Below are 25,670 nucleotides of genomic sequence, written 5' to 3' on the forward strand. Positions count from 1 at the left end.
ATGATACTATATGTGGAAAACCCAAAAGACTCCACTCCAAAACTGCTAGAACTTATACAGGAATTCAGTAAAGTGTCAGGATATAAAATCAATGCACAGAAATCAGTTGCATTTCTCTACACCAACAGCAAGACAGAAGAAAGAGATATTAAGGAGTCAATCCCATTTACAATTGCATCCAAAACCATAAGATACCTAGGAATAAGCCTAACCAAAGAGACACAGAATCTATACTCAGAAAACTATAAAGTACTCATGAAAGAAATTGAGGAAGACACAAAGAAATGGAAAAATGTTCCATGCTCCTGGATTGGAAGAATAAATATTGTGAAAATGTCTATGCTACCTAAAGCAATCTACACATTTAATGCAATTCCTATCAAAGTACCATCCATCTTTTTCAAAGAAATGGAACAAATAATGCTAAAATTTATATGGAACCAGAAAAGACCTCGAATAGCCAAAGGGATATTGAAAAAGAAAGCCAACGTTGGTGGCATCACAATTCCGGACTTCAAGCTCTATTACAAAGCTGTCATCATCAAGACAGCATGGTACTGGCACAAAAACAGACACATAGATCAATGGAACAGAATAGAGAGCCCAGAAATAGACCCTCAACTCTATGGTCAACTAATCTTCAACAAAGCAGGAAAGAATGTCCAATGGAAAAAAGACAGCCTTTTCAATAAATGGTGCTGGGAAAATTGGACAGCCACATGCAGAAAAATGAAATTGGACCATTTCCTTACACCACACACGAAAATAGACTCAAAATGGATGAAGGACCTCAATGTACGAAAGGAATCCATCAAAATCCTTGAGGAGAACACGGGCAGCAACCTCTTCGACCTCTGCCGCAGCAACATCTTCCTAGGAACAACGCAAAAGGCAAGGGAAGCAAGGGAAAAAATGAACTACTGGGATTTCATCAAGATCAAAAGCTTTTGCACAGCAAAGGAAACAGTTAACAAAATCAAAAGACAACTGACAGAATGGGAGAAGATATTTGCAAACGACATATCAGATAAAGGACTAGTGTCCAAAATCTATAAAGAACTTAGCAAACTCAACACCCAAAGAACAAATAATCCAATCAAGAAATGGGCAGAGGACATGAACAGACATTTCTGCAAAGAAGACATCCAGATGGCCAACAGACACATGAAAAAGTGCTCCATATCACTCGGCATCAGGGAAATACAAATCAAAACCACAATGAGATATCACCTCACACCAGTCAGAATGGCTAAAATCAACAAGTCAGGAAATGACAGATGCTGGCGAGGATGCGGAGAAAGGGGAACCCTCCTACACTGTTGGTGGGAATGCAAGCTGGTGCAGCCACTCTGGAAAACAGCATGGAGGTTCCTCAAAATGTTGAAAATAGAACTGCCCTATGACCCAGCAATTGCACTATTGGGTATTTACCCTAAAGATACAAATGTAGTGATCCAAAGGGGCACGTGCACCCGAATGTTTATAGCAGCAATGTCCACAATAGCCAAACTATGGAAAGAACCTAGATGTCCATCAACAGATGAATGGATCAAGAAGATGTGGTATATATACACAATGGAATACTATGCAGCCATCAAAAGAAATGAAATCTTGCCATTTGCGACAACATGGATGGAACTAGAGCGTATCATGCTTAGCGAAATAAGTCAAGCAGAGAAAGACAACTATCATATGATCTCCCTGATATGAGGAAGTGGTGATGCAACATGGAGGCTTAAGTGGGTAGAAGAAGAATAAATGAAACAAGATGGGATTGGGAGGGAGACAAACCATAAGTGACTCTTAATCTCACAAAACAAACTGAGGGTTGCCGGGGGGAGGGGGTTTGGGAGAAGGGGGTGGGATTATGGACATTGGGGAGGGTATGTGATTTGGTGAGTGCTGTGAAGTGTGTAAACCTGGTGATTCACAGACCTGTACCCCTGGGGATAAAAATATATGTTTATAAAAAATAAAAAATAAAAAAAAAAGAGATACTTATTGGGTTTTAACTTTCTAAGACTTTCTGCAATAAAAAGAAGAAAATACGGTTCTTGCCCTTTAAGGAAGTTATAATCTAGACAGAAAAAGGAAATATGTAGTTACATAGGCAGTATCAGCGAGAACAATAATAGTAGCAGCTAATATTTATCTAACCCTTGTTATACACCAGGTGCTATTCTAAGAACTTTACATGTTTTCATTCATTCCACTCTCACCCAAGATATAAATGCAGCTGTCATTGCATTGGGAAGACAAGGAAAGAGAAGCATGGTGTGGGGAGGTAAGTGGTCTGAGGCCACATAGTTAGCATCTAAGACAGCTGACCAACGAGACAAAGCATGACAAGTACCAAGGAAGGATTACACTGAAACATATTATAGGAGCTGGGAGTCAAGGAGCATCTCTAGCTTGGGATTATCTGTGAAATGAGGATAGAGAATATGGCATTTGAGCTGGGATCTGAAAGATGTACAAAGGTAATAAATTAGAAAGAAGCTATTCTTATTGAGAAGAGCATCTATGAAAGAGTGGGAGTTGGACATCAGACACCTATTTTAGGTATGATGAATAGGTCCACATGGTATCATGATAGATCCATCCATCCACTCATTAATTAGTCACTAAATGAGAGCCCTGAATTTCACACTAAGAAGTTTGGGTCAAATCAATATAAAGCAAAAATTTTCAACTATTAAATATTGTTGGGTTCTAAATAGTTTTTTAGTGTGGTGGTTGTTACAAATTTATCATTCTCTTTCTTCCTCTAATTCCTTCTCAGAACATCCTCTCTGATTATCCCTAATTAGACTCTTCTTCTCCTCAGCTATCCCTATTAACATTTGCAGGTGCTTCTCTATAAGCCCAATTAGAATTTCTAGTTTCTGATAGACCATCCTCTGGCAAGATGCAGTTTCCCATCTTCATAACTTTAGTCTTCACATGAACATGTCTTTAGTTATTTGTCTAACTCAAGGTAATACTAAGTTCTCTAGAACAATGCTGTCCCACGGAGATAAATATGAGCCACATATATAATTTTACATTTTTTTTAGTAGCTACATTAAGGAATAAAAAAACAAAAGGTGAAAATTGTTTTAATAATATATTTTACAGGGCACCTGGGAAGCTCAGTTGGTTAAGCATCTGCCTTCAGCTCAGGTCATGATTCCAGAGTGCCAGAATCAAGTCCCACTGTGGGCTCCCTTGCTCAGCGGGGAGTGCTTGTCCCTTTCCCTCTGCCCCTCCCCACCATGCATGTACACTCTCTCTCTCAAATAAATAAAGCCTCAAAAAAATTATAAGAAAAATATATTTTATTTAACAATTATATCCAACATACAATAATTTCATGTGAAGTTGAAATAAAAATTAATAATGATATATTCTGCATTTTTTTGTACTGAGTCTGTATGACTCAGTTACATGTTTTGCATTTACAGAACATGTCATTCAGATTTGCCACCTTGCGAGGACTCACTGGCCACATGCGGCTGGTGGCTAATGTACTGGACAGTGTCTAGAATTAGCTTTTGAGGAAATAGGTTGCAGTGATGGCTCCTCACTTTAATCTTGAAGCATGATTCTTTTTTTTTTTTTCCTTTTAAGATTTTATTTATTTATTTGACAGACAGAGATCACATGTAGGCAGAGAGGCAGGCAGAGGGAGAGGGGGAAGCAGGCTCCCCACTGAGCGCAGAGCCCGATGCGGGGCTCGATCCCAGGACCCTGAGATCATGACCTGAGCCGAAGGCAGAGGCTTAACCCAGTGAGCCACCCAGGAGCCCCTTGAAGCTTGATTCCTTAAGAGCTCTTGCCTGCAGGATTTATTACAAGCAGCTGTGCTATGACCCGGGCCTTTCTTGACACTCGAGCAAGTTTTTTGTTTTCATTCTGTTTTGTTTTGTTTGATTTTTTATTTTTCTGGGTATATGTGAAGCTTCAAGGAGGTTCGGATTTTTAGCAGTAAGATTCAGTATATCCGCTGTTAAAAAGGAAGTGTCTGAAATGGCTCTCCCAGCTTCACTGTTGATCTGCCTCTCACAGACTCAGCCCCTCTCGGAGCTGTGTCCTTCCTCACCAGGTATAAGGTGCTTGCTCTCCCTGCAATGGAAAATCTGTGGGTGGTCCATCTGAGGATACTTATTTTTAAAATCCTCCTCTGAGTGCAAGCTGACTTAGCTACAGAGGAGACATGCAAGCAGATGGGGCTTTGGTTCACAAAGGTTTTAGTGGCGGTTCTTAAGTAGTGGTCCCTGGAGCCGCAGGACCAGCATCACCTGCGATGTTCTTAGAAAAGCAATCTCTCAGGCCTCACCCCAGACCTACACCATCGGATGCCCTGGGAGAGGCAACCAGCATCCTGTACATTAAAAATCCCTCTGGGGGATCCTAGGGCACGCTAATACTTAAGAACTGCTGTGGTTAAGGAAAAAATAAGTTGAAGGCAAAGTATGGGGAAGCAGTGAATGTTTGATATTTGAAAAGGGGAAAAAAAAAAAAACAAACATTATTTTCACTCTTCCAGTAAGATTCACTGCAGGATCTATTGACTTGGCCAGCCTTCCTAGCGCAATTAAAATTCACTTTCCCAAGCAACCGTATGAATGAATTTCGCCAACGTAATATGGAGCAAAGGAAACCAGACAGAGAAGAGCATGTATTGTGTACCATTCCATTTATATAAAGTCTGAAAACAGGGACAACAGATAAATGCTGTCGCAAGTCAGAGTGGTGATTTGGGGAGGGGGAGGGGTATGGTTGAAAGGGGGGATGAGCTGAGCTGCCAGGAAGCTGCGTCTGTTGTGTTTCTTGAGCTGATGCTGGTTACACGAGGATGTTCCATTTGTGACAGTATGGCAAGCTGTGTACTTCATGAATGTTGCACTTTTCTTTATTTATCTTCAATGAAAAGTTGACAATTCCAGGGTTTTTTTCCTCAAAAATCATGAACCTTTTTTGGAAGTGTTCTATGATGGAAATGGCATGCACTGTAATTCAGCATCCCCCTCCCCAGTTGTACCTCCTAAATAACAGAGGTTTCTCCTTGAAGTGACCTGTTTTGTACTTGTCTGAGCTTGAGGAGAAATGTAAGCTGCCCTAAGGCTCTCCTGCATCCCCTGTTTCATTAAGGCCCTTCCCCAACTGATGGTTTCTGCTCAGTGTCAACCTCTTCTTATTCTCAGCTGACATCAGACACATTTGATTATTTTTTTAATTGATTTATTTATGTACTTGAAAGAGAGAGTAGAGGGAGGGGCAGAGGGGAAGAATCTCAAGCGGACTCCCCGCTGAGCGCAGAGCCCCACACAAGGTTCCATCTCATGACCATGAAATCATGACCTGAGCCGAAAACAAGAGTCAGATGCTTAACCCACTGAGCCACCCAGGTGCCCCCAGACCCATCTGATTATTAAGTCATTACAGCAAACTGACCTCAAGCAGGATCCTTCCAAGAAGATCAAGAAGAGCATTTTTAGAAGTCCCCGAAGGAAGAAGTTTCAAGTCCCAAAAGGATGACTTGCTTCTGTGGGAACGATGAGTGACAGAGTGGTTATTCTGGAACAGATGTCCCCTTACATCTCACAACACAGAGAGCCATCGGGCCACTAGCTGCAGCTACTCATTCGGTCACCTCCATCAGATGGGTCTTCCTCACCAGTGATGTAAGGAACAGTAGAACCCAAGTGTGAGCACAGCAGAGGGGCCAGGGTTGTGACACTGGCCTTAGTATGACACAGTGTTCCAGACAGACATACTACTAATCTGACATTGGCTCTGATTCTGTTTGCAAGTGGTGTTTTATCAAGTAAGGCCTCAAAACAAGAAGTGACCACAGATGTGTGTTGGAGGGTTATTCAGTCCTTACACTGTAGATCTTTTGGTCTATAACAATAAAGCTACCTCTCATTGTTTCCCACCAATATAAGAACATCAGAGACTGTTCGTTAGTAACCTGTTCTCACTACCATTTTTGAAAACTATCACGATAGTTCTGTGGTATAAGCAGAACTAGTCATCTGCCAGTTCCCTCTAGGCCTGCTTCAGATGCTTCTAAAATGCCAACATATTTCCATGGTGTTTGGCAGGGAACTCTTACGGCTATCCTGTTATCAGGGACCCACCAGCAGGCTCCAGGACCCTGCCCCAGTGGATATGTCCATTCTGATTAGTGGAGTCCAATGCCAGTTATTGTTCTGGATATCACCCCAGATTCCCTTAACATGACTTTATCTGTGCCATCCAAACTGTGACTCCTTGATACAGTTGAAGGATCAGTGAAAATTAACTCCAGAGAATTAGGATAGGGAAAGGGAACCTAACATTTAGGGAAGATTCCATTTTCCACATCCCTTTTGAGACTTAATTCTGAGGGGCAACAGGAGTATCAACTTGAATAGCTCACATTCAAAATTGAGGGGTGCCTGGCTGGCTCAGTCAGTGGAGCGTGTGACTCTTGATCTCAGGGTTGTAGGTATAAGCTCCACATTGGATGTAGACTACTTAAAACCTTAAAAAAAAAAAAAAAAAAAAAAAAAAAGTTAAATAAGTCACCGAAACACAGAAATGCACATGTCAGTGTTATGGAGGGAATGCTTGTGTCTTCCCCAAATAGAAATATCCAATGGGGAGTCCTAGCCCCCAGCATGATGGTATTTGGAGATGGGGGCCTTTGGAAGACAACTGAGTTTAGAGTAGGTCTCCAGGGTGGAGCCCTCAGTGGCCTTTTTAAGAAAAGGAAGAAAGAGAGATCTCTGAGTTTCCATTTGCACACACGCTGGTCCACGTGAGAACAGAGTTAAGAAGGCAGCCTGCTGCAAAGCGGGAAGAGTGCCCCCATCTGAGACGAAATCAGTTAGTATACCTTGATCTTGGACTTCTAGCCTCCAGAGATAGAAACAAACAAATTTCTGTTGTTTAGGCCACTCAGTTTCTGGTGTTTTGTTATGGCAACCCAAGAAGACTAATATAGTTGGTCATTACATTAGAAAAATCTATTAAAATTATTTTTAGAACTCACAGTTAAATCTAGTGTAAAACAGTAGTAGAATTAAAGTAAATTATTATATTATTTATTTCTTCCTGGAAATAAAAAAGAACACTTTTGAGTGAATCCTTAGTATACTTCCCAAGACCCTCTTAAAATCACATTTTGCAGTATTCTGTTTTAACACATTTTTCTCAGTTTATGAGGCAAAACATTGCCTTCATCATACCAATGCCTCTATACACCCCATTTCCTGTAATACCAGATGTCACCTGATTTTTCCCCCACCAGGGTCATATCAGAAAATGAAATTTACTGAACTTGTTTTATTCTGCATGACCAGGCTGTTCCCCTCTTTAACTTTCTCTAAGTTTCTTGGTTCAGTATTTTTCAATCTGTGTACAAGGTTCATGGGGGTGCTGTACGTTTGAAATGCCTATAAAGGTGAGTGTTTTTAAAAAATGGATCTAAAAGAATGCCATACTTCTAAAAGTAGTGTTTGTAAAAAGCACTTTAGAGATGTTTGGTGTATCTGTACATGTTAAAATTAGATAATGAACTTGCAAGAACTACAAAGGGAGTGAGGCCCAACTCTCCCAAGTTCTGCAGAAGCGACACACACTGGGGTTACTGTTATTGGAAGGAAAGTCAGCGAGGAAGTAAACCACTTCAGCAACCCCAAGGACTGGGTCCTCTGGAGGCAACACCAGCTCAAGCAGTTCCTCCAGGTTCTCAGTAATTCGTCAAATAGTTGTCTACTCAAGGAGCATCAAAAGCTTACTACCTTCTTTCCCTTTTCTACTCTTCTAAAGCCACTAGATGACTCATTATGCTTCTTTGTTCTACCCTGTCAGCAGCTTGTGTTTCCTCCCTTCTCTTTCAGTGAATCTCTGCCTTTAAACCACTCAAGGCTTTGAAACTTGGCCTATTTTACCATCAAATGCTCCCAGATTAATACATTCCTAAAGAACTAACAGATTCCTCTCAGCATAATCTAATATTAATTCTCTCGTGGAAGGTGGAGGTGTCCTATCAGACCACCCTTAGGTCTATTGGCCAACCCACAGATGACCACCCAGGGCCAGTCCCTCACCAATCATCTGTGACCCAGCTTTTAGAATTATATGGTGCCAGGCATGGCAACTTCTTTTCCCATCTTTCCCTAGTCAGGGGGCAGACACTTTCCCTATCATTCCCTAATTAAAGGCAGCATGGCACAAGAAGGCTGTAAATCAGAATGAGGTAAACATTCACATTTTTGCTGCTGAGTAGTAGGAGACAGGTTAATGACTAGCTTGGCTGTCTTGGTTTGGAGTCTCCAAAAGCAAAATTCTCAGACGAGGATATGGGGGCAAATGGTTTATTTGAGAGGTGGTTCCAGGAAGCACAGTAAGGAATGGAGGGAGAGAACAGCCAAAAGAGGGTACATGAATGAGAGGAACTGGGACTCTATTTCTCTAAAAAGTATAGAGCACATTCAGAATTGTCTCCCAAAGAGTTAAGGAATCAGGTCATATCTCCTGAATCCTTTGGGGAGTCTCTAGCTGGGTATTATCTGTTGGATACTTCTGGTTCATCCAAGGAAAAATGCCCTCAGAGTCTCAGAAAGGAACCCATCTCCTGAAACCATTTGCTGTGATCTCAGGAGGAGCCCAGTGCAATATTGGTGGGGCATTTTCCACCACGAGGCTTAGATAGAGAGAGATCTAAACTCTCTAGACCTCAGAGGTGGGCGTGGGCTGGGAAGATATAAGAGAAAGAAGAGTGGAGTGAATCCAGTATTGGGATACCCAATAGCACAACAACATAGGATTATTTAGAATGGCAGGAATTTGGATTAATTTGAACATCCAATAATAGACACAATGGTAAACTAGTTTGTGGTAGGTCTACAGAGTGAACCACTCTGAGGCCATTCATACTGTAGAATTGTATTCAGTAGCCTAGTGGAACACTGAAGAAAAAAATAACTGAGAAAAGTAAATACATCCATTTTCATTTGGATGGGTTTGTGGGTCCTTCTAGATAGGAGGAGCAAGTAAGTGCTAAGGAGAATTCATCCAGGTCTTTGAAGTTCCCATGAAATGGATAACTCCCGTGAAAGGTTCAAATGCTTATGTTAGTTTCTAAATACATCCCTTTACATCACTTGGGCAATAAGACTCGAATAAAGACTGCTCCAAAAGGGTGAGTTTTGACTCAGTCCATTAGGAACGTAGGAAATTCCTCTGGCTCTCAGCAGTGTTGCATCCCCGGCATCCCAGCCACACTCCCCAAGCATCGGGCCAAAAAGAACCTGAGCCCAGAAGTTGAAGCATTTATGAATCTGGGGATAGACTCTGTCTACTGCCTCAGCTTCTCCACAAAATAAAATAACTGAGAAGTAAAGGCCAGTCTGTGACTCTGCCCAGAGTTAGGTTCCAGAAAGCCTTTATCACTTCTCCAAAAGGAATGTTCTTTCAAAGACTTTCCATTATCAGATTGAATTAAAAAGTATAAATAAAACACTCCCTGATTTATAGATGAACATTTTAATAGAATTACAAGTCAGTGTCTACCTAGAACCATAGCTACTCTTCATGCCTGTGGTTTGGTCAGATTTTTTTTTAAAAAGAAGAGGGGGGCTGTCAAGAAATCCGGCTGTGCAAGGCTTAGCAAGAAAGAGGGAGGCAAAATCAGAAAGGGATCAGAAGGATGGGGGTCAAGGATAGCAGGTCACAGACAACTGGAAACAAGAACAGATTTGCCTTTGTTTACATTGCCAAGAGGGAAAAATTAACTTGATGGAAAAGGGTAATTAAGCATTTCTTTTTCCATCATGGTCCAGCCTGGCTTCATATCCAGCTGTTCTATTAGACACTGTGATGACTCTTCGTCAAGTCACAGAGTTAACGATGGCCAGTGTGGCACCGATGTCACACAGCAATACTTCCCCCACCATTAACCTTTATTTTATTAATAGTAAAAATCTCAGAGTGAGAAGAGTCCAACTCAGGTAGGCAGATAACGAGGGAAGCCTGAATGTTTTCAGAGAGGTGTTGTCAGAACAAAGAGATAATTTGAACAAATCAGCAGATTAGCCTTGAAAGGTACTGAGAGAGATTATCTAGCTCAACACCCTCAGTTCCTAGGTGTAGAAACTGAGACATTGTAAGGTGAATGGGTTTTCCTAGAGTTACGAAGCTTGATATTGTGAATCTAGGATCACAACCCCAAGCGAGCGTCCATCCATCATGATTGACCCTCTTATTTGCTTGTATTTTCAGTAACAACCTGTAGAAAAATAACCCCTCCAATGTAGGAATTCCCTGGCTAACACAAGTTACTGTTTGGAATCTGGTGTGTGTTTTCTAATAGAAACAAAGTTAGTGGTACATGGTGGTAGTTTTCCCAGCCCTGCCTCAGAGACGGTTAGTAGCTGCATTCGAGAACTTTGGGAATAATTGGCCCCATTTTAATGGGGGTTAATGATTGCACAATGAAGACAAATGACCGACCACAGCTCAGTCTGGCCTCCCAGTGCTCAGGGCAATGTCCTATCCTATGGACCTGGTAACTTTACAGGTAAATATAGATCAGCCTTGTATGTCCAGCTGCACTGGGACCGAGCATAGTTTAGATCATTGCCATCTGAATACTCTAGGAAAGTATTGCAGGATACATTTCTCCTATGTAGAGAAATAGTCCCTGCAAAGCTTCGATGAGACCATAATCAGCTGTGGAGATGCTAGTTTATGGTGGATAAACATACTGTTCAGATGGAGGAAAAACTACTTTATTCTAATTGTTTCACATAATAAACCAGCGATTCAAATGAGCAGGCCAGGATAAATGTTTTGCTTGGTATAATCGAATCAGTTTACAAGAACCAGAGGAAATCCAGGTGATTGTGGTTTCTGTGCAAGGTAAGAGACTCACGGGTGAATGTTTACAGGCTACAGAGCAAATATTTCAGGCATAGGTGTTTGTACGTAACACTTATTTTGTTCAGACCCCTTGGAACTTTTATACCAAAGTGACCACCTACCGCAACTCTCCATAGTAGTCAGGAATTACCTTTCTTACTAGATGGATTTTGTACATCCTCTGACTTGAAAATATTTTCAAAGGCAGTTAATCATCTGTTCGATTTTATACTTTATAGATATTTCAGATTTTGGTCCAAAATGTTGTTTACCAGCTGGATTGTCCTCTTCATTTGTTAAACACATCTGTATATGTTTTTAGCTCTTTTCTCAAGTCAAATCTACCTTAAGAATTCACAAAGTGGGGCGCCTGGTTGGCTCAGTTGGTTAAGAGCTGCCTTCAGCTCAGGTCATGATCCCAGGGTCCTGGGATTGAGCCCCACCTTGGGCTCCCTGCTCAGCAGACAGCCTGCTTCTCCTTCTCCCTCTGCCTGCCGCTCAATCTACTTGTGCTCTCTCTCCCTCTCTCTCTGTGTCAAACAAATAAATAAATCTTTAAAAAAAAAAATAAAAAGAATTCAAGAAGTGCTGTCATTGATGAATTCATGGAATGGGCATCAAATTCTGTAGCTGCTTCTCAATTATAATCCTAAAAACCTTTTGTAAAATGGCTGTTTCACTGGCATTAAGATATAAATATTCTAGTTATTTTTAGTCTTGTCAGGGTCATGGGTCCTATGAAAACATGATGGAAACTATCTCCTTCTAAATAAGTTAATATGACAATATATGTACACATTTTACATATCAATTTATTCCTCTAGAATATATCTAGGAGTTAAGAACTAAGTTCTTAATTAAGGGTAAGAACTTTTATTGTAAGGGGACATTTTCAAAAGAGATAGTACCTATTTTGATTTACAGTTTAGCTGTTTATTAAAAATGCAATAGTGGGGTACCTGGGTGGCTCAGTGTGTTAAGCCTTTGTCTTTGGCTCAGGTCATGATTTCAGAGTCATGGGATAGAACCCCACATTGGGCTCTCTGCTCAGCAGGGAGCCCGCTTCTGCCTGACTCTCTGCCTACTTCTGATCTCTTTCTCTGTCAAATAAGTAAAATCTTTTTTAAAAATGCAATAGTTTCATTGCTTATCATCACATCTTCAATCTATACTTGTATTGTTTTATATAGACATGGGGTAATTGACTATATTAAAAATTACCTGCTTTTTAGAATTTATGTTTTTTAAAATTTTAATCTATTTTAACTACTCTTAAACCTTTTTCAACTTTCTAAATGAGAAAATTTTTTTTACTGTATGGAAGTATTTCTTTTTTATTCTTGTTAATCTTAAAAGATAATCTATCTTTAGAACTTTGGCTCAAACATTTGACTTAATATTTGCATTTGAAAAATTTTCTAATAGAACATTGACCTTAAAGATTTTGAAAGTCACAGTCTGCATATATATTTAATTCCAGTTCTCTGCTATTAAAATAGCATTGACTGAATCTCAAAATTAGGTGGTAAGTCCTTTACATTTTTTGCATATTACAAAATGATAAATTTTGGAATTAAATAAAATATGAATTTGAGGGGCTGCAAGAATTTAGTATATACAACTATATTTTTCACGGTAGTTTATAGAACTTACATAGAAAAATAAGCTTTTTTAGTGACCATATATCTCAATATGTGTTCATTCTTATTATGAATAATAATTATATATATATATGCAGTGCAGTATTCATCACCTCCTAGTCAGAAAAGCTCCACTGTCATTTCAAACCTGCAACTAAGTCTAACATAATAAGATCTATGATTTAAAACATTCAGGACCATATCCAGTCTTGCCAAAGTTCATGTGACTAGGAATTCAAAGAGGCCTTTGAGAAGAGAGAAACTTCAGTGGAAACAATCTCACAGCCACATAGTCATGTGTGGATGCTGTCATGGGCTTCTAGCTTTTATCCTGTTTTATTGCTGTATATGCAAGTGGAACCATTTCAAATACAAAACAAAAGCAACTTGTGGGTTTGGTGATGGGTCAGGTTGATAGGAAATACTTGGCATCACAGAAAGACATGTATTTGTGTCCACAGAGAATGTGCTCAAACATTATATATCTAGGATATATATATATATATATATATATATATATATAGTCCTTTGTAGATTTTATTTCTAAAATTAGGACACATTCTTAAATTAATAGTGTATTACGGTTCATTTGGTAGCATTTTTTTTCCTGCCTACACGAAGTTAATAGTGAAAATGACAATTGATGGTGTCTTAGATTCAACAAAACATTATATATAGATTAGAACACTTAAGATCTGAAGGTACCTTAGCAATGTTAAAACAACTCTCCAAGGAAATTGAAACTGACGGGTCAATTAATTTGCTAGAAAGACAGATTTTGGTGACAGTCCAGAGATTAATTTTTCAACTATTTTCACCCATCTTATGTGAATCATTAGACCATAAATCCATAAACCTAATGTAAATCACTTTTTAAAAGACATTTTTTATATAATATTTAATGCATGGAACATAATGTTTATGTAAATTATAAAGCATAATGAATTATTGTCGAGTATAAATGAACACATTTTAACTACATGCAAAAAAAATCTTGGATAATCTTAAAACATTAATGTTGAGAGAAATGAATATTGCCCAAGCCTGCATATCAAATGATGCCATTCTCTATAAATAAGTAAAATTTTCAAAATTAAAATTGAGCCTGATTCATATAGTACCTTTTTAAAATAATTGTTCACTTTCAGTGTTAATGTGGACAAAAGTATTCAAGGTTTGTTGTTTTTGTTTTTTAAAATCCACATGTTAGAGCCAAAATTAAAAAGGCATGTTTTAATGGGAACTGGTTTAAAACAATTTGACTAGAGTGAGAGAACAGTTTGGAAAATGTGTCTGTGCTCAGTTTTGCTTCCAAATTTGGACTTTGAAACTTATTGTCAGTCTCAGAAAGAAATAAGAAGCTGTGCAGATAATTAAACATTTGCCTTGGGGGAATTATTTGCAGTTAATTAAAATCATACACTTTGGGTGTATGCTTGCTTCACTGGTTATTAAATTTGAATCATATGTTAACTACCCAGGTTTCTCACTTGTCCATCAAATGTTGCTTGTGGCAGGTTCAAGAAACAAACTTTCTCATAATATTCCAAACTGCATTGTTTGAAATGACCTCCTTATCGGGGGAGGGAGAGAGGGAAAAGGAATAAGGACACAAAGAAAGAAGGATTTGAGACTCCATCTATTCAGCTCTGTTCAGAGTGACGACTCAGTGGAGCAACGTGAACTCAGTAGAGAACCCATTTGTAATGGGGGTCTCAGTCTGCCATCCCCAGTGTGCTCCATGGCTATATGCCTACCGTATTAGGTCATGGCTTTTAGATATCTTTAGATTACCACTCTTATAGCTGCATGAAAAATATCCCCTAGATTGTAACCTCTATGAGAGTAGAGTCAATCACTATTGACTCCCTAGCCTCAAGAAGTATCTGGCATAGGGTTGGCCCTTAATAAATACTTTTGGAATGAATGAAAGACCCATTTTCTGTCTTCCCACCGACCATTCACATGCTCTTTCTGATGGCTTTCTAAAGAGCCTACAGAGAGCCCTCAGAAACCAACGAGGAATCCCGTGTAGTCTTGGAAGAGTCCATGGTCACTGAAACCTATTTGGCCACGTTATTTCCTGCAAGTATATCCTGTAACAAAAAAATAAAACGTGAACTTATACTGATTTCACATTTAAATGTGCTATACGAGGGAGAGGATGAAATTGCACAGAACAGAAGGTTTGCATTCCCCTTTGCTATTGTTCTACTGGTAGTGTTCCTCAGGAAGATGAACTTAATTACAGCTGGATTTCAAAGCTCTACATCTGGCTCTTTCAAGGACTCAAGGCTCCCATATATGAACAATTGCAGTAATGGACGCATTAAGAACATTAAAATTGATATTCCTTTAATCTCCTCTATTTTGCCTTCCTTTCATATCCTTTTGCACAATCCTCCAAGGACTTTCACTAATGCATAAAGGTCTGCTTATATTTTCTTCTTTGTTGCAAAAAGATAACCCAACCAAATTTCTATCACCCTTACCTTTGTACACTTTGTACAAGATCTATTCTGCAGTACTTTAGGAATAGCTTAGTTATTTATAAAAATATTTAAGTATTCTAAGGGTATTTTCTAAAAATAATAAATTCCATGCCCCAAAGATAGATATATCATGACAGTGCTGGCAGCTGCTCTGTTTCCCAGTTAAAAGTGCTGACTAGAGGTTTTGCTTATTTGTTGTGGCAGATTCTGCAAAGGACGACAATATTGTAAAAGACAATGAAGTGACAGATCATTCTGTGTGTGACCAAGATCAACCTAATGGTAAGTTGTGAGGTCCTTTTTTATTTGTTTTCTTCTTCTGAGAAACATTATATTTTAAAAAACAGATTTTAGTTTTGGGGGAGAAAAAATGGTATCTGGTAATATTTTATTAGCTATGAATGTCAAGTGACTGGTAGCTGCCAAGTTTAGAAAGGAAATTTGCTCTCCACAATCCTCATCACTCACTATTTTTGTACCAGGCTGACTTTATTTTTGTTACCTGCCTAAGCTCTATGGGCATTGGGTTTGCAACTACAGAAATGAAGAAACGATAATAATGAGAAAAATGGGACTCCTATAGACAATAGAGCTAGGTGATTAAATCTACATATCCTTGGAATACAAAGAAGAGAGACTAGAACAAACATAAATGAAACAATCATTAGACAAATAACAGAAAAGCAGTTTTCCTAATGTAAACCAGTTTCTCCACCCAAAACACAAGAGTACACGTATTTATAGACAACAGTACTGAAAACTCAAACAGGAACAGAAGTCTACAAAGCCTCATGGACTTTCTGAAGATCAGTGATAAAGAAAGGCTTATAAAGCATATAGGAAAATCAGGTTGCAAACAAAATCAGCAAAATCAGATTAGCCTTAGCTTTCTTTCTTCTTCCACAATTCTAAATATTAGATGAAATGGAATAACATTTCCATTGCTCGAAAGGACACAGTTTCTATATTTAGTAAAGTTATTACTCATACATGAAGTCAGGAGTAATATTTTCTCAGGGATACATAGATTAAGAAAATATACCACCCAAGTATCCTTCTGGAATAAACTAACAGAAATCCTGTGCAAAAACAATAAATATAGAAAGGAAGGAAAAAGTCAAGACTGAGAAAGGCACACTTGGAAAGGCATGTGTGATAAGACACTCATTAAATGTATGAAAACGTTGAAATAATTGCTTCAAAATTAGTATCAGAATATCTTAATTAAATGTGTGCTTTTATCTTTGAAAAATATATGTTGTTTTAAAATGAGAAAGAAAGAGGAGAGACTTCTGCTTTCAGCAATGAAAGTCTAAATAACTTACACCATTACTCTCCTTGAAGATGACTTGGAAAAGCTACACCAAAAATGAAAACGAAAATTTATGGAATCCGTTTATAGGCATCAAAGAGCTAACAAGATAATGAAGAATTTTCAGGCTACATTCTGGGAGAAAACAGATATCCAGAGATGTGAATTCAGAACTTGAAGGTGTTTTTATCTTAAGTGATTTGTTGATTCTACAAACGGTATCCATCCAGAGTGCCGTTGAAAAGGGCAAGGGACCATGCTAAACCCCCTGGTCTTTGTGTTGAAACCCTAAAGTTATGTATCCTAGCAGAAAGAATGAACCAGCAGGAGACCAGTTTTCTGAAAGACTGCTGCCCAGCTTTGAATCTTCGCAATCCTCAAATTAAATTAAGATCAACCCAGATTGCTAGTCCCTACTGGCACCTGAGAAAAACAAATGTAAAACATTTACTAAGTTAAAAAAGAGTGTTGTGGGTTTCAAACCATTTACAAAAATGAGTTTTTAACATGATTTTCAGCATGTCCAGCACACACAGAAAAATAGCCAGAAAAAAATGAAACAAGGAAACATAAAAACAATCAAGAGAAACAGGCCATTTGGTCTAAAAATATTAGAGTTATACACATAATATATAACATAATTTTGTTGACTATTATGGGGGATAAAGACAAGATTGAAAAATTTAGCTGCAAAATAGAAATTCAAAACAACACAAAAGAAAAGAAAGGGACACCTGGGTGGCTCAGTGGGTTAAGCATCTGCCTTCTGCTCAGGTCATGATCTCAGGGTCCTGGGATCAAACTCCGTGTCGGGCTCACTGCTCAGCAGAGAGTCTGCTTATCCCTCTCCCTCTACCCCTGCCCCCCACTCATGCTTTCTCTCTCTCTCTGTCAAAAAAATAAATAAAATCTTAAAAAAAAAAAAAAAGAAATGAGAAAAGAAAATCTAGATGTGAAAGATGCCATAACTTAAATGAAGAATTCAATGAATAGATTCAAAGCTTGACTATGTTTTAGACACAGATGAAAGAGAATTTGTGCACTGGAAGTTAAGTCATAAGAATATATTTAAAAAAAAAATAGTAGAGAGAAAAAAAAGGATGGCAAACACTAAAGAAAGGGAACAAATACAGAGGAAAAAGTGGTAAAGTCTATAACAAATGTAATTGGAGTCCCAGACAGAAAGGAAAGATGGAATTGGGCAGAAAAAGTATTTCAGGAAATTATGCTGAGAAATGTTCTACATGATGAAGGATATCAGGCCACGTGTTTCAAAGCCCTTTGAACTCTAAGAAAAATAAATCCATAAGTAGGCCCATCATTGTACAACTGCTGAAAATCAAAGATAAACAGAACATCTAAAAAGCAATCTTTAAACAGACTGATCCTGACTTTTAATAAATACAATGGAAATAATAAGACATACAGCATGATAGTTACCAACCAAGAATTCTATACTCAAGGAAAATGTGTGTTTCAAGAATAAAAGTTAATCAGGGATATTTCAGCCCTCCCCCCAAAAAAAAGAAAAGAAAAATTCACCAACAGACAATTTTGGTGTTTTCTTTGGGTAGGAGGGTATTGATCTCAGATAGAAGGAAAAAGATGAAAGAAAAGAATTAAAAACAAAGTAAATGGTAACTATTCAGTAAGTCTAAATGAATACTGATGATACCAATTCTTGACAAGAAGCAGGAAAGTGTGACCCATAAGAGAAGAAAACTCAATTAATAGAAATCAACTCAGAAATGAGGGGCACCTGGGTGGCTCAGTGGGTTAAAGCCTCTGCCTTTGGCTCAGGTCCTGATCCCAGGGACCAGGGATTGAGCCCTGCATCGGGCTCTCTGTTCAGCAGGGGGCTTGCTTCCCCCCAACCCCTGCCTACCTCTCTGGCTGTTTGTGATCTCTGTCTGTCAAATAAATAAATAAAATGTTAAAAAAAAAAAAAAAGAAATCATACAGATAGTGTAATTAATGGCACAGATAGTATAATGTTAAAAGTTATAATTGTATTCCATATTTTCTGAAAGTTAAAAGATAGATTGTCCACACAAGAGACATTAAAGGCATAAAATAACCCAAATTGAACTTCTAGAGATGAAAAACTGAATGTCTGAAATGAAAACTGCACTTGATGGTAATAATGCAGATTAGTCACTGCAGAAGAAAGGGTTGGCAAATTTGAAGATGTAGCAATAGAAACTATCCAAATTGAAACACAGAGAGAATAAACAATTGAACAATGAAAAGATCATCAGTGAGCTATGAAAGAACTTTAAAGGTAATTCCTTGCCCAATATATATAAACTGAACTCTCTGAAGGCAAAGCATGGGAAGGGAGACAGAAAAAATATTCGAAGTAAAAATAACTGAAAATTTTCAAATCTTTGATGAAAACTGTGAGCCCATATATTCAAGAAGTTCTGTGACCCTGAAGCACAAGAAACATAAATGAAATTATAACTAAGCCCATTGTCATCAACTTACTCAATTCAGTGATAAACAGAAAAAATTGAAAAATAATCAGAGGGAAAAGATAACTTGCATACAGAGGAATAGATAGAAAGAAGAAGCCAATGTCTCATTGGAAACTGCAAACTAAAATAACAGGCTCAAACTTGGATAATGTTAAATTAAAGAAGATACAGAAGCACATATATTGTACAGTCTCACTTATATCAAGTTTGAAAAGGAGGAAAACATAATGATACTATTTAGAAAGACATGCTTGAGTTGGGAAAATGATAAAGAAAATCTAGGTAGTGATTACTCTGATTAGGTTGCTGATTAAATTTTGGTGATTAAGGAGGAGGTTCTAATTGGCCCATGATCTGGGTTTCTGGACTGGATGGATATCCAGTTTCAATAAGGATATATAGTTTTTCTATTTGCTTTTGGTTATTTAACTGAACTCTCTATGTTGTTGGTGCACTTTCCTATATTTCGTTGCATTTTTAGAGAATAGTTAAAAGAGGAAGGAAGAAAGGCAGAGAAGGAGGGAAAGAAAAGGAAGGAAGTATCAATGTCAGAGTTTATAAAGCAAAGATTAGGGTGGGGAGCAGGGAAGGTTGCACAGAATGCTGATTTCAATAAAGGTACTCAAAAACTGAAAATCCTGCTCTGCTACAGATTCTGATAATATAAGTTAGGGTTAAGAATACCTTTGAAAATCCTGATGATAATCACAAATAGAAATAAATCACAATAGAATTAAAGGAAGAGATCTTACTCTCTCAATTTCCTGGTACATTTCATACCACAGAATGAGTATTTTCAATAACTCAAATAAAAAAATTAAGTAGCAGTGTAAGAAAAGCACAATGTATCAAATAAGTTAACAGAAACACAGGCAAAAATTATGACAGGAAATGTAATTAGGTTAATTTATTAAGTGTAAAAACCAGTTATGTTGAATTAATTTTTAAAAATAGGGGTGCTGGGTGGCTCAGTCAGTTATGCATCTGCCTTCAGCTCAGGTCATGATCTCATGGTCCTGGGATTGAGTCCCTCATTGGGCTCCTTCCTCAGCTGAAAGTCTGCTTCTCCCTCTCCCTCTCTCTCTCTTCCTCCTGGCTTGTGTTCTTTCTCTTTCTCTCTCTATTACTCAGTCTCTCTCTCAAATAAATAATAAAATCTTAAAGAAAAATAGTAAATGTTTGAAAAATATAGTTAGAGTTTGCCTGGGTGGCTCAGTTGGTTAGGCATCTGCCTTTAGCTCAGATCATGACCCCAGGGTCCTGGGATCAAGCCCTTCTTTGGACCCTCTGCTCAGCGGGGAGCCTGCTTCTCTCTCTCCCACTGCGTGCTGTTCTCCCTGTTTGTGATCTCTCTCTCTCTGTCTGTCAAATAAGTAAATAAAATCTTTAAAATAAATAAATAAATAAATATTAAAAATATAAAGTCAAGAAAGGTATATATGGGAAATAAACATCAAAAGAAAATATGAGAAACTACTTTAGAACCTATCCAGTTAGAATTCTAGCAAAAACCCTCAATAAAAATTTAAATCCCTGATTTTATATAATAATGATGGTTTTTTATATGCCAAATGATACAATATGAATCAAATCCAATCACAAATGCAATGGGGGGATTCACAGTTATATTATTTTCAGTTGATGACAGAATAAATAGACTAAAAATATATGGAATCTTTGAGAAATATGATTAACAGTGTAGTCCTACTGTAGGAATAGGCAAGTCAATCAATGAAACAGAATAAAGAGTTCAGAAATGGACCAAAGCAGATCTGGGATTTTAGCACATCTTCAGGCTGACATTTCAAAGACAGATGACTCCACAAATGGCATTAAGACAACTGGTTGGCCATTTGGAAAAATAACCTGAATCCCAACCTCGTTCCTTACACCAAGTTAAATTACAGGAGGAATAAAGATGAAATGTAAAAATGAAACTAAAAATACCAGACTAAAAGAACATAAATGTGATTTTTTAAAAAATTTGAAATAAGAATTGCTTTTTGAATTATAAATAAAAACGCACGATCACGATTGTATACATATGTTATAAAAAGGCATACATATATATCTCCTATATGCATGTGCATGTGTCAATCAATATATGTCATGAAAGAGAGAAATGGCTAAATCTAAATATACACATTTTGACATGATAGAGATTATAATCAAATTCTAAAGAAAAACTACTGGGAAAAGTGCCCTCAGACTAAAGGACAAAGAATCAATTTTCTTAAGGAAAAAAAAAAAAAAGAGCTCATAAATCAATAAGAAAAAGAAAAAGAAGAAGAGGAAAATGGACAAAGGACTCAATTATAACTTCTTACAAAAGAAGAACTGGGATGCCTGGGTGGCTCAGTCAGTTAAGTGTCTGCCTTTGGCTCAGGTCATGATTCCAGGGTCCTGGGATCCACTTCTTCACTGGGCTTCTTGCTCAGGAGGGAGCCCACTTCTCCCTCTGCCTGCCACTCCCCCTGCTTGTGCTCTCTCTCTTCAAATAAATAAATAAAATCTTTTAAAAAAATTTTTTTAAAAGAAGAAATATAGTCATTGGTATGAAGAGAAGACCTATATCTTTGTTTCTTAAAGAAATGCAAGTAAAACGTGATTTCAGTGTCTTCTTTTGAATATCAGCTAAGTTTAAGTAGAATTGATAATACACAGGACTGGTGAGAGTAGGGTATCCAATCATGTTCACGATGGGAGACTGAAAGACATAACTGCCTCATCAGCAATTTTGACAAAATCTCATAAAAAATGATGTGTTCATACTTTTTCCCTAGAATTATGCTTTAGGAAATTTGTCTTAAAGTGACACCCACCAAGAATAGGGAGACATATATTTATAAAAATCTTCATTGCAATAATACTATGTTTAATGGGGAAAAAAGGGAGACAGCCCAAATTTTATCCGTAACATGGAATATACTGCATCTTTTAAAATTAAAACTTGTGGAGTGCCTGGTTAGCTCAGTGGGTTAAGCCTCTGCCTTTGGCTCAGGTCATGACCTCAAGGTCCTGGGATCGAGCCCCGCATGGGGCTCTCTGCTCAGCAGGGAGCCTGCCTCCCCCTCTCTCTCTGCCTGCCTCTCTGCCTACTTGTGATCTCTCTCTCTCTGTCAAATAAATAAATAAAATATTTTAAAAATAAATAAATAAAATGAAAATAAAACTTCTGAAGAAATTTTAATGACAGTGTAAGATGCTTATAAAAATATGAACTAAAAAAGCAAAATCAAAGTGTAAATTCATTTTGATCTCAGGATATATTTATATATTTGTGCGTGTGTGTATGTATATTGAGCCACTTACACAAAGACTCACACACACGTGTATATACAGATACATATATATGTATGCATATACAGATATATATGTATATACACATATATATACATATATACATATATATGTACACACACAAGAGAAAGATAGCAGTTTACAATACTAACAGTGACAGTTATAAAATTATTATAGCTGTAAATTATAGTTTTAAAATTATTCATAATTCTTTATATGTTTCTAGAAGGAAACTGCAATCCTTTTGTAACTGCAAGAAAAAATAACTTTAGAAATAATTTACATTAGGTAATAAGTTTTTTTGGCCCCAGGAAAAAAAAATGAAGGGTGTCTAGAAGATAATCAAATTTACAATAATCCAGGTTTAATTTTTGCTCTTAAACTGGATTATTTTTAGCCATGGTAAACATATAAAATTTTGAATATTAGCAGCAATCAAGATTCAAGTTTAATAAAAGGACACAATTTCCATTGTCTTTAAGACAAGCATAGAAGAAACATATTCTTTGTTCTTATGAAGATTTTAAGCATATAATAATCTGCAAACATTAAAACTATACCCTTGTTACTATTGTTCAAAACCATCCATTTACAGAGTGCATTTAGGTTTATCCTCTAGAATTGTTTAGTTCCAGACTGATGGCCCCAGACCAATTTTTATGCAAATTATTTAAAGCATTAGCTTGAGCCAAACTTAATTACCAGGGCTCCAAGAAATAATCACATGATCTATTTCTAAAAGAAAAGTGAATAGATTTTTGGATTATCTGTTCTAATAGTCCCCTCCCATTAGCATGGATGATTGAGTTCACTGTATAAAAATATATATATAAACTGTGGGACCCTTTATGTTCCTTTGTTTCCTCTGCCAGGAGGGATTAGAGCAGAGGACAGTGGGTGGAATTTAACTAGACTGAATGTGGAGAGGCAAACATAAAGCTTGCCCCCATGAGGTCAAGAAAGCAAGACAGAATGTGGAATGTCTGAGTGCACTGCAGAGAAAGGAAGAAGGGCTGGAGACCCCTGTAGTCGTCATTAACACACAGCAGGCTTGGGTGCAGGGCAAGGAACTCACACAAGTACCTCCTCTTTGTTTAATATGCCCAGTCCTGGCTTGGCTCAGGAATAAGCAAATATGATGATTCTTGGATTTCAAAGCGGTGCACCTCATTTCCTTCCCCCATTTTTTTTTTTTTTTTTTTAAGATTTTATTTATTTATTTGACAGAAATCACAAGTAGATGGAGAGGCAGGCAGAGAGAGAGAGAGAGGGAAGCAGGCTCCCTGCCGAGCAGAGAGCCCGATGCGGGACTCGATCCCAGGACCCTGAGATCATGACCTGAGCCGAAGGCAGTGGCTCAACCCACTGAGCCACCCAGGCGCCCCTCCTTCCCCCATTTTTTACTGACTTTATTTCAGAAAAAATTAGAAAGAAGAAAATATATATATTTCTGTTTCAAGAAAAGATTGTCAAAATATGTAAAGCACATCGGTTGAAACAGATCAAGAATGGGGATAAGGGAAAAGGCAAGAGGGGAGAAATACTCCACAAGAACTTTGCAATGGACTCTCATCCTCAAAGTGAAGTACCAGGCTTTCCTAGTCAAAGAGAAAATCCCTAGTATTCATCAAGAGCTTTAGGCTGCCACCTCACGGAGTCCCCCCTTATCAGCAGGGGCCTCAGGTCCTACCCGTAATTGAATTCCTCTGAAGATTAATCAAATGGGTCACTGGGACTGGGGACACACAAGAAAACAGAGTGGCTGCTTCTGATCTCTGAATGCTCTACTCTTTGCCTTCATTGTGCAGAGAAAGCCCAATTGCAAATGACAAGTCAAGAGTCTGAGTAGGGACCTAGGAATAGGTGTCATGGTCTGGTCCCTATCTCAACAGTGTTAGAGAATGAGGCTCACTCAAACAGTTATTGTCCTGTCTCAATGTCATGCACCCAATAAACAAACATTGGTGGTGACTAGAAACTTCACCAGGAGACAGATCCTCATATAATGCCAAAGACAGAGGGAATCTAAGATATTATCTAGTTCTACAGCCTTAAAAATAAAGAGATAATGAACCTGAAGCCTAATACTTCAAGTTCTTCTTTAGGGGTTCTTTGCAATAAATGTAGTATACAGAGTGCTTAGCAGCCTAAGGCACTTACCTTGTTTCTAAAGGATGCAGTAGAAAGTAAGTTCTGGTCCCTAATCACTATTTGCAGACATTGATCAGTACTATAATGGACAGCAAATTAAATAGACATTTATTGATCACTCCTTATTAGTAAGTGCTGGGAGGAGAACTATGAATAAAGCATAGTTTTTATGTTCATAATGCTCATTACCTGGTAAGAGAAACAAACAGATACAACTATAATACAGTGTAATAAAATGAATAATAAATAGATAAATGAGCAAAGGAACTCAATAAGCAAAACGAAAATGATTGATCCGGTCCAGTGATTCAGAAAATGTTACAAAGAAAGGTAAAATTGATGACTTAGTTTTGAAAGATGGGGAGAATTTTACCAGATAGGAAGGGGGGACATAGGGGTATTTCAACCAGTGAAAACATGTGTGAAATGGACACAAATCAAGAAGTAAAGTGATGTGTTTAGAAAATGGTGAGTAGGTTGGAACACAGAATGGAAAAGCAGGTGATTTGGCCGAAAGACAAAAAAGAGGAACATTCAAGAAGAAAGAGCTACTAGTACAACAGCTGACTTTCTCAGGTGTTTTTTAGAGTTCAAGTAAAATAGACATCCAGCAAAAGTAACTAGATTTAGCTAGATGCAAACACCTTTTAGTTATAAATTTTAGTTATAAATTTTAGTTATACATTTTTCTTCTATGATATCACTGAAAGCAGTTTTCTCTATTTTCTGAATTTTCATTATAATTATTAGATTACATAATATGTATTTGTTGTAAAATATAAAATGCAGATGAGTATATAATTTCAAAAAATGAAATCATACTCTGTTCTACAATCTTTGAAAACCTCATAATGTGTTTTTAATGGTTGCTACCACAAAAAAAATACAGTTGCTTAGACTTCCTCTAATCCTCACATTAGAAATTCTATTGCTATTTTCTGTACTCTTTATCTGTCATCTTTTCATGTTTCATTTCTCCCTAACTTTTGCCCTCTTTGTGAATTTTAATTCAAAAGTTTGATTTCTAAAACATTAATTTATGAATAGTGTTCATTCTCTTTTATGACACCCTTTGCTGATGTTCATGATGTCATTATGTTTTTAGGCTTGTAGAAGTTTTCTGCTTGTCTTAGATAATTTCCTTCTCATTTAATCCATCTTTTTGTTTCCTTATTCATCAGTTGTTAGAGTTCATTGCAAACACAAAAATACTGTTTTTTGTTTTTCTGAATATATTTTTTATGAAAATATTTTCCCTTTCTATAATTCCCCTCTTTTATTGTTTCATTTTTAAGTCTCCTGTATGTTTGGATAGCTAGAAATAGCTATCCACGCAAGATGTTTGCCAGGAAATAAATGAAAAAAATCCCTTTTCTTTCTTTCTTTCTTTCTTTCTTTCTTTCTT

General features: G+C 37.5%; 1 protein-coding gene across 2 annotated transcripts in view; it reads left to right on the plus strand.

Moving 5' to 3' along the window:
• The window catches only part of MACROD2 (mono-ADP ribosylhydrolase 2), a 1,974,291-nt gene that overhangs the window by 1,885,178 nt on the left and 63,443 nt on the right, over window positions 1-25,670 (plus strand). Inside the window, exon 14 of one of the 2 annotated variants that reach the window (XM_059134073.1) lies at window positions 15,230-15,307. The exons of the other annotated variant lie outside the window; for it this stretch is intronic. Coding sequence (XP_058990056.1) covers window positions 15,230-15,307 — 78 coding nt within the window. The remainder of the gene's footprint in view (window positions 1-15,229; window positions 15,308-25,670) is intronic. 2 annotated transcript variants of the gene reach the window in all.

This window comes from Mustela lutreola, chromosome 9 (genome assembly GCF_030435805.1).
Source record: "Mustela lutreola isolate mMusLut2 chromosome 9, mMusLut2.pri, whole genome shotgun sequence".
NCBI lineage: Eukaryota > Metazoa > Chordata > Mammalia > Carnivora > Mustelidae > Mustela > Mustela lutreola.